The 10,254-nt window shown below is 48.5% G+C and overlaps 1 protein-coding gene across 1 annotated transcript; it reads right to left on the bottom strand.

The window, feature by feature from the left end:
- Positions 1-7,431: 7,431 nt before the first annotated feature.
- LOC123450857 (3-ketoacyl-CoA synthase 4-like) lies at positions 7,432-9,802 on the bottom strand. Its single transcript, XM_045127916.1, has one exon. It carries the CDS (start codon positions 9,516-9,518, stop codon positions 7,965-7,967), a length of 1,554 nt encoding a protein of 517 aa, XP_044983851.1. The 5' UTR covers positions 9,519-9,802; the 3' UTR covers positions 7,432-7,964.
- Between the last annotated feature and the right edge of the window lie 452 nt (positions 9,803-10,254).

The following is a 10,254-nucleotide window of genomic DNA, read 5'->3' on the forward strand; positions in this document are numbered from 1 at the left end:
GTTAGCGCCGCTGCCCCCGGCCACCTCCGACGTCGCCACCGCACGGTACTACCACGCTCTCGCTCCAATCTAGTTCATACTACCTCAAACTTGCAAATATGCACAATCATTATTTACAGCTGATATAAAAAAAGGTGGACAAGTAGTACATTGCACTGTGTTGTTGACTAGAGGATCATGCTTATGCATCCATGAATCAAGAAGAAAATCTTGTGTTTGGGTTTGGGTTTGGGTTTGGGTTACATACCTGAGCGTTGATCCCCAGAACATGAGCTAATTAGTTTTTTTCATATGAACTTGGTTAATTTATCATATGATGTTGTCATGTTCTCTTGAGATAGCCTCTGTCATATTTGGTTAATTTGTCATTTGATGTTGCCATGTCATATTTGGTTGAAACATTAAACAATAAGAAAATTTTCTTAGAGGAATTTCTCTCAGCTTCGACAATGCCTGGCTCGCATCCTCGGCGTCGAGTGATCGTCGAGAGCCTACTTGATAGGCGCCATGTCCGGGACTGGGCTCCGCCGGACTGGCACTGGGAGGTGCTACTTTCCAGGGGACGCAAATCCGGGTCTCACCGTTGACCCGGAGCTTCTTTGGTGGCGGTCGCGTGGGACATTATCGGCGCCGAGGGAGCCGGCCCCCAGGAGGTGGTACGTCGTCGTGTCAGGGAGGAGGAGCAGCATGTCTGTCGCTACATGGCTGCGTTGGATGCCAGGTTCTCCAATACCTGGCAGGTTCTTCAGGGACATCACCCGAGCTATGATCCGGTGATGGTTCCGTATCTTTGGGTTGCCACCGCCTGCACCGTGAGATGTCAACTGGATTATTATTAGTGAAGGGTTTAGGGTTTAGTGATATTGTATGTTATTTAGTTACTGATAATATTCGAGATGTATTACTGATAATATCGGTTATCTTTTGGTTTGTCGTTGCTCCTTGTATGACTTTCATGAGTTGTTAAATGAGTATGAGTTATATGAGTTAAATGAGTATGAGCTACAGATAATCCCCATGTTGTTGATATAGATGATGATGATGCTAATATTGTCGATGATGATGATGATGATGCTAAATATGTAGAGCTTGAAAATATTCTGAATACTGCTAATATTGTCGATGATGATACATTCTTAATATTCTCAATACTGCTAATATTATCGATGACAATGATGCATTCTGATGATGCAAATCTGTGAAAGCAGTAAAAGTTAGCAGTAGCGCGGCTTAGCAGCAGCGCGCCATACGAACAAACGCTACTATTAGTTAACAGTAGCGCTGGACAGAAAAGCGCTACTGCTAATACTACTTACCAGTAGCGTTGTCCGTACCAGCGCTACTACTAGTGTTTAGATGTAGCGCGATAGCAGAAGCGCTTGGACCAGCGCTACTGCTACGCATATTTCCAGCGCTACTACTAGGGTTTTCCCTAGTAGTGTCCATAAATAAATAGACCAAAACGATATTTGCATCTGCTACTGTTACTCCACTTCGAGAGAGCTTCTATGCTTGCATCTTTACGTATTAAGTTCATGACAAACAGAGTAATGATTGGAACAAGATGAGATAATATAGACAAAGTAAGAGAAACAATGTGTTGAGATCCCATCATTTAATTCTTAATGGAAACCATATAAATATTTGTCTTTTCCCTTTCTGTCACTAGATATAGAAAAATTGAATAGTGGGTTATATCTACTAGCAAAAGGGCCCGTGCGTTGCAACGGGAGAAAAAAAATACCACACGCTTTTAATCTTTTTATAATCATTTTGATTTATTAAAATAATAAGCTAACTAACTAATGTAGTCAGTCCAATCCTATTTTGTTGAGAAATCAACCCGTCCATTGTTAATTCCACCATGATGAGAAATTAAGCGGGACAAGCAAAGCAAAACAAAGAGGCTACGTGAATTGATCAATGGACTGTTATCTTATTTCACTCATGGGGTAGAGAATGTGGGATCCGATGACACACTAAAGGTGGTGTTCCATTCTCTCTCTTTACAACAATGCAAGCTTACATTCAATACATTCATTCATCAGCAAACAAATTCCCACAAAACAAAATTTCTTGCCGGTGCTTGGCACACGGTTGGAGGCATGGGGAGGGGATCTCACCAGATGACGAGTTCCTGCCGGAGGAGGGGATACAATGAGGGGAGCAAGGGTTAGGCGCCTCTATCTGGCCATAAGGAGTCGCTGTTGCCGCGCCATAACCTCGGAGTTCCCGTGTGAGCCATGGAGGCCCGCCTCCACCTGCAAGTACTTCGCGCCGACGCGCCTTATCCGCGCGTTGCCGCCTTTCTGCATCGAGCAGACGCATCATCCCAAGTCGCTGTAGCTGTCGCGTTGATTTGATCCAGAAGTTGTGCTCGAGCGCCGAAACGGGGGCAGCAAGCGGGCAGAGGTACGACCGCGGAAGCGGGTGGGTTGAGATCGACAACAGTGGTGGTTGAGGTCGGCCGGGGCGGCGAGTGGTGTGGCAGCGGCCTGGGCACATGCCAGGGTGGACCAGGGTCGATGCGATGCGCTCGAGCGCCGCAATGGGGCAGTGAGCAGGGAGAGGTACAGCCGCGGAGGCGGGTGGGTTGAGATCGGCAGCGGTGGCGGTTGAGGTCGGCCGCGGCGGCGAGTGGTGTGGCGGCGGCGAGTGGTGTGGCGGCGGTCTGGGCATAGGCCAGGATGGTCCAGAGTCGACGGGAGAAGGCGATGCGTACGACTATAATTTTTACAGCGAATCGTTTTTCCCTTTTGCGTTGCAGATAAATGATGAAGCGTGGGTTAAATAACAAAAATTACAGGGGCTTTTTTATAAAAATGATATGGTGGGTTTTCCGACGAAAGCAATAGCCGCTTTATTATTATGTATAGATTTAAGAATAAAATATAACCAAACTAGTTAACAATTACTTCCTCTGTCTGGAATTAGTTGACACTACAACAGATCTATCTAAACTAATTCTTTTTTTTCATGTAATATCTAGACTAATTCGGGGTGATGGGGTATAATTTTATAAATTTATTAGTACAAGTTGTAGAATCATGTGCTATTGACCGCAAGGGCAAGATGAACGCACGATTATCTGTCGGCACAATAACCGGTACACCCAGTGCATTCTTTCCGGTCATCATTTTTCAGCGGTGCGTAGCTTAAACTAATGTTGGGGGTTTCAGTGGTCCATTTCGATAAATAAAGTTATCAAGGTGTGATTCAAAGTATCGAGAGAGAATGAGAGTCCAGTCAATTGGTTATTCGTGTATATGTGCGTGTCTTGACTAACGGGCATGGTTTACTTTCTCACTCAGACTTTGCCTCAAGCTCAGCTCCTGTTGACTTCAGTCGACGGCGACATATCGAGATGGACAAGATATTCGATCCTAACGTAAAACACAATACTACGTGGTATCTCAAATGATTTGCAGTGTTTCGGGCACAAAGTATTCCTTCCTAACGTACAACAGGCGGTATTTGAACGAGAAATGATTGGGTTGCAATGCAGGGGCGCGGAGAAGAGTTGTCATCATCTCATCCGTTGATTTCTTAAACCAAAGGAAAAGGGACGTCTTTTTTTTTTTGAGCAGGGAAAGCCTGACGGCTTTTATATTGCATTGGGAAACACAGTTACATCATTTGCTAGTGTATCAATAAGGAAACCGGGAGGCTCCTCCATCCACTTTATAGTCCTAGTGGGTTCAGCAAACCTAGCTAGAGTATGAGCTACCATATTTGCTTCCCTTGGGCAGAAAGCAAATTGTATCAGGGAGAAGTTCTTGGCGAGGAAAGAGCACTCTTCATATAATGCCGCCGCTAGACCTAGTGAATTGCCGTCGAGTAGCATGGTGTCAACCACATCCTGGCAATCAGATTCCACAAGGAGCTGCTGTACCAATACCTCATTGGCCAAAAGTAGTCCATCTCGCAACGATCTCGCTTCCGCTGAACTGGCATCTTCGGCTAAGGGTATATCGCTGCATGAGCCAGCTATGAAGACCCCTTTGTTTGATCGCAACACTGCACCGGTGCTACCTCTCCCCGAGTCTGCCGAGAAGCCAGCATCCACATTCAGCTTGTAAGTACCATCAGGCGGCCGTTGCCATCCATGTCGAACAACACCCGGGGTCCTCTTCCTCGCCCTTACAAAGTTCTTTACCAGTGCCGATATTGCATGTGCCGATCTTGGTGGATCAGCAACATTTTCCCCGTGAGTAAAACTCCTCCTTTCCCACCAGACATACCAGACCGTTGTCGCAATTAGTTCAGCCCGATCAACATCCAGAACATTTGCATTAATGGTGCTCTTGGATAGTATCAGTTCAGATAGGACCGCACTCCGGTTCTGCTCCAGATCACACACTTGGTTTACCAGTTCCAGGAGGCCAAGAACCCTCCATACTTCCTGTACTCTAGGGCACTGGAAAAGAGCATGCTTAATACTTTCACAGTCCAGTGAGCAAAGCGGGCATTGAGAACTGGTCATGATGTGTCGGTTTGCCAAAACCCCATAGCATGGTATAGCTCCTAGTAGTGATTTCCATATATGGATTTTGATCTTTGCAGGCAGCCTCAACTTCCATATGGTCTTCCAAATAGGGTTATTACCTGAGGAATGATTTGTATTCGTCCTCCTCAACTTTCGCCCATGTTGGTGATCCCATTCTTGGTGATATGCCGATCTCACAGAGAACATGCCTCGCTTGTCTGGGTGCCAGGAAACGAAGTCATCCATCATTCCCACCGCCAGGGGAATATTTAAGATGCGTTGTGCATCAATTGGCCAGAAGATATCCGTGATGAGCTCATCATCCCATGATCTGCTATCAATATCTATAAGTTCAGAAACTTTAGTTAGCACAATATTACTCCGTGGAGTCATAGGTTTCTTGTTGGGGCTACTAGGTATCCACGGATCCTCCCAGATTTTAATAGAAGCTCCATCTCCCACACGCCAAATGATGCCTTGTCTGAATGTTTGTAATCCACTCCACACACTTTGCCCTGTGTAGGAGCTCCCCTTCTTTAGGGTACAGTTAAGCAGATCACCATCTGGGTAATATTTGGCCTTGAGAACCCTTGCACACAATGAATCTGGATAACATAGGAGCCTCCAAGATTGTTTTGCTAGGAGAGCTAGGTTAAAACATTGGATGTCTCTAAACCCCATACCTCCTTTTTCTTTTGGCACGCACATTTTCCACCATGCAAACCAGTGCATGTGTTTTTTCTGCTCATCATCACCCCACCAATACTTTGAGATAGCCGATGTAATCTCATTACATATCTCCTTTGGTAGTTTGAACACAGACATGGCATAAGAGGGAATAGCTTGTATTACTGCTTTGAGCAATATTTCTCTTCCCCCCACCGAGAGAAGCGTCTCTTTCCACCCTCTGATCTTACTCAGAACTCTCTCCACCAGGTGCTGGAAGCAGTCTGCGCGATCCACTCCAACAATTGGCGGCAGGCCTAGGTATTTCTCCGAGATAGCTTCGGCCATGATGTTGAGAGTGGTGCAGATTTCCACTCGTGCTTGGACTGACGTACACGGGCTAAAGAACAGCGCTGATTTGGCCTCACTGACTAACTGCCCCGAGGCCCTGCAGTAGTCGTCAAGAACTCTCCGGAGGGATGTTGCATTTGCCTGGTCGGCGCGCATCAAGATTAGTGAATCATCAGCAAAGAGTAGGTGGGAGACCGCTGGCGCATCTCGGCAAACTTTAACCCCTGTAATATTACCAGCCATCTCCTCGGAAGCGAGCATACTAGACAGGCCTTCCGCGCATAACAGGAATAAATATGGTGATAGTGGATTGCCTTGCCTGAGGCCCCTCGTTGGAGTAAAAGGTGCTGATAGATCATCGTTAATGCGTACTTGATACTGAACTGAGGAGACGCATTCCATGATGAGGGCCACCCACTCGGCGCTGAACCCTAGCTTGATCATTATCTTCTCAAGAAATCTCCATTCCACCCGATCATACGCCTTATGCATGTCTAGTTTCACAGCACAGGTGCCATACCCCGATGTCTTTCTCTTGATGGCATGATAGGACTCAAAAGCTACTAGGAAATTGTCGGTAATGAGCCGGCCCGGTACAAATGCACTCTGGTTGGGTGATATGATCTCTGATAGTACCAGTTTTAGTCTCACTGCCAGCACTTTGGATATGACCTTATATAGAACATTGCAGAGGCTAATAGGCCTGAATTGTGTAACAAATTCAGGGTTGTCCACCTTAGGAATAAGAACTATCGTTGTATTATTCCATTCCCTAGGGATTTTCTTGGTCTGTATCGCATGCAACACCTCGTCCACCAGATCCTCCCCTATGATATGCCATAACCGCTTATAGAAAACAGCATGCAGGCCATCAGGGCCAGGGGCTTTGAAATCACCAATGTTGTACAGAGCTTTTTTTAACCTCCTCTCTAGTATAGGGTTTATTGAGCATTGTGTTCATCTCCTGTGTGCCCCTAGGGTTGACTGTCTGAATGACAGTGTCATCATCTCCTTGTGCTCCAGCTGTAAAGAGAGAGGTAAAGTAAGCTGAAATATGCTCATGCATATCATCGAGCTCCTCTACCCAGTTGCCATTGGGATCTTTGATTTTCAGAATCGGGTTTCCCAGAGAGAGGAAAAGGGACGTCCTTTATTAGACTAGTACTCTCTCCGTTTCATTTTACTCCACATATTAGGTTTGACTGAAGTCAAAATTTTCAAAGCTTGACCAAGTTTGCATAAAAAACTACATATACTATTAATTTCCACAATACAAAAACTAAGTCATTAGATCCCATCATGAAGTACATTTATATGGTACATTAATTTAGTACTATAAATGATGATATTTTCAAATATTGATTTGGTCAAACTTTATAAAGATTGACTTCTGACAAATTATACACGCAAAGTAAAAAAGAAACGGCCGGGTATCGCCGCACCTACATATATCCGATTTAGAAAAAAGTTAGGACACATTATAATTTAATACCCAGGGAGTATTATTCAGCAACTGAAGCGTTGCCAAAAAAATAAAAGGTACTAAGAAAAAACATCTGGAATGGGAGGCCTGAATTTTAACATCAAGGATGATGCGCACGTGGTACAGTCTGTCCAGGCTACCAACCTTCATAAATCAACTGCCAGTGGAGGAGAGTAGGACTGTAGGAGATTAGCTCCTGCCAAGAACATTCTCCGTTGGTTGGTTCCGCAATGAATGAACGCCATTGAATGCATGAAACATTCTATGGCCAACCTGCTGCGCTGTTGGGCGAAGTGAACACGAGAGAAATCCATGATCATCACCAACTTGCTCAAGAGATTAGGGTAGTAGTAACTGATTTCCATAGTATGACAGAGATGAGATGAAAAATACTAGGAATAAAACCAATTGAGGCGTACATATCAAGGTCAGCAAAACAGCCAAATGGAGCAGAAGAGAAAAAATCGATTGAACATGACAAATACATGCTCCAAAGTTCAGTCGGCATAACCAATAATACACTGTCTGTAACCACCATGAATGAATCTCTTAATTTCTCATGTAAATCAAAAATAGAGATTGGCCCCTCCTCCTATGGACCAGTCACTTTGTATGGTGAATGGCAAATCGGCAGCAATGGCTAAAAGAGACAACAAATGTACATAGTACAACAACACAAGAGGCATATCTCATTGACTGACCTTCTCAGCACCACTCTGCTATGCTACTACTGGAGTAAAACTTACCACCACAGGGTCAGGGCAGGATGGTCAAAACCTTCTTGAAGATGAGCACAGAGTTGCATTCATACAGATCAGAGCAGAGCAGACTTGCACCACGCCTGGAGATTCATTCTTGCAGTACCATTAATTGTGTCTCTTGTAACCAGCCATAAATGGATTTGAATTGATCCATTCTGAGTGAGGTTTCTGTATCAGGAAGAGCTCCAATGGCCATGGGTGCTTGCTGCTGCTGCTGTTACTTGTGGGTGTGGGTGGGGAAGCCGTCGACGAGCTCCACCGGGTAGCGGTCGATGCAGTCGTCCCAGGGGGTGGTGGGCGACGGCTTGACGTTGCGCAGGGCGTGCCAGACGGCGCTGTTGCACTTGAAGCCGCTGCCGAAGGCGATCTGCCAGATGCGGTCGCCGCGCCGGACGCGGCCCTTGGCCTCCATGTAGGCGAGCTCGTACCAGATGGAGCTGCTCGAGGTGTTGCCGAACCGGTGCAGCGTCATCCGGGACGCCTCCACGTGCACCGGCTGCAGCTGCAGGTTCTTCTCCAGCTCGTCGATCACCGCGCGCCCGCCGGCGTGGATGCAGAAGTGCTCGAACGCCAGCTTGAAGTCCGGGATGTAAGGCTTCACCTTGGCGTTGAAGAGCTTCTTGGACACCAGCGTGGCGAAGAAGAGCAGCTGCTCGCTGAAGGGGAGCACGAGTGGGCCGAGGGTCGTGATGTTGGTCTTGAGCGCGCCGCCGGCGATCGCCATCAGGTCCTTGGACAGGGACACGCCGGTCTTGCCCTCGCTGTCCTGCTCCTGGTACACGCAGTTGAAGGCCTTGTCGTCGGCGCCCTTGTGCGTGCGCACCACGTGCTTGAGGCTGTACTTGGCACGGCGGCGGTCGGCGCCGCGGTTGGAGAGGAGCACCGCCGAGCAGCCGACGCGGAAGAGGCAGTTGGGGATGAGCATCGACTTGCGGTTGCCGAAGTACCAGTTCTGCGTGATGTTCTCCGTGCTCACCACCACGGCGTAGGTGCCGCGGTGCACCTGGAGCATGTCGCGCGCGAGGTCGATGGCGATGACGCCGGCGCTGCAGCCCATCCCGCCGAGGTTGAAGCTCCGGACGTTGCCCCTGAGCTTGTACCTGTTGACGATCATGGCGGAGAGGGACGGCGTCGGGTTGAAGAGGCTGCAGTTGACGACGAGGATGCCGACGTCCTTGGGCTTGACGCCGGTGGCGGCGAAGAGGCTGTCGAGCGCTCCGAACATGACGGACTCGGCCTCGGCGCGGGCGTTGGCCATGGTGGGCTCGGGCGGGATGGCGTGCATGCCCTCAGGGCAGTAGGTCTCCTCGCTGAGCCCCGAGCGCTCGAGGATCTTGCGCTGGAACTCGAGGGCGTCGTCGGAGAAGCCGCAGAGCGCAGAGTGGCGGAGGAACTCCTGGAAGCCGACCTTGAGGTGGTCGGGCGCCTTGTAGCAGGCGAAGTCGACGAGGTAGACGGGGCGGGGGCGGGTGAGCACGTACACGGTGGCGCCGAAGACGAGGACGGCGGAGAGGACGAGCACAGACACCAGGTTGTACTGGAGATGCAGCCAGAGCTGGCGGAGGTCGTCGGGGTCGGTGCGGCCGGCCTCGAGGACGATGACGGCCATGAGCGGCAGCAGCAGCAGCGTGATGAGGTGGGTGATGAGGTAGTGGTACCCCAGCTTGACGTACTTGAGGTTCACGCTCTGGAGGAAGTCCGGCAGCCGCCGGTGGCTCGGCGTGGTCGCCGCCGTCTCCATCGCCGGCGGCGGAGCGATGCCTCCGTTCATCGGCCCCCGGATCGGGCGCCTAGATCTGGATGCGGAATCTGAACTGACGAGTCAAAGATGGATGGATGGATGGATGGGCCGATGCGTGGACCTGGTGGAGGGGAGAGGCGTTACTGGTGTTTGACGACGCGTGCGTGCTGGGGCGGGAGGGGGACGACGGTGGCCGGCGGGGAGGTAGGCGGCGGCGCGGGAATGGTTGGTGCCGGCCGGCGGAGGGAGCGAATCCGGCGGCGGCGGAGGAGGCGGAGGCCGTTGTTGGCAGAGTGGGAGGGGATAAATAATCGGACGGCGAGGTGGGAGGAGACTCAAAGGAGGGTTTTTTGGCTCCGTTCGCCGGATGGAATTTTACAGGGGAACCCTTGTAGAATGTGGTATTTCTGTTAATGATTTGCTGACTTGCCTTTTGTAAAATGATTCTTCAAACTTCCTTCCATCATGTATCACTGGCTTTTGGTTGAATTTTTTTTGTAATTCTTCAAACAACCAAGAAATAAATTAGCTAGTGTGGTTTACCTGAATTTTTCTTTATTGTTTTGCTATATTGCTCATACAAATTTGAAATAATATTCCTAAGCATGATTTGAAGATGAGATTCGTGCAAATACAAAATAAAATCAGATTATAACACCTTTTATCATTCACCAATGTATGCTAAGAAAGTGTTATTTGTCATCTGACTGAGCTATAACATTTAAAAATGGACTCACGGTTGAATGGTCCCGTTGATTTGCATAGA

The sequence above is a fragment of the Hordeum vulgare genome, chromosome 1H, assembly GCF_904849725.1.
Source record: "Hordeum vulgare subsp. vulgare chromosome 1H, MorexV3_pseudomolecules_assembly, whole genome shotgun sequence".
Taxonomy (NCBI): Eukaryota; Viridiplantae; Streptophyta; class Magnoliopsida; order Poales; family Poaceae; genus Hordeum; species Hordeum vulgare.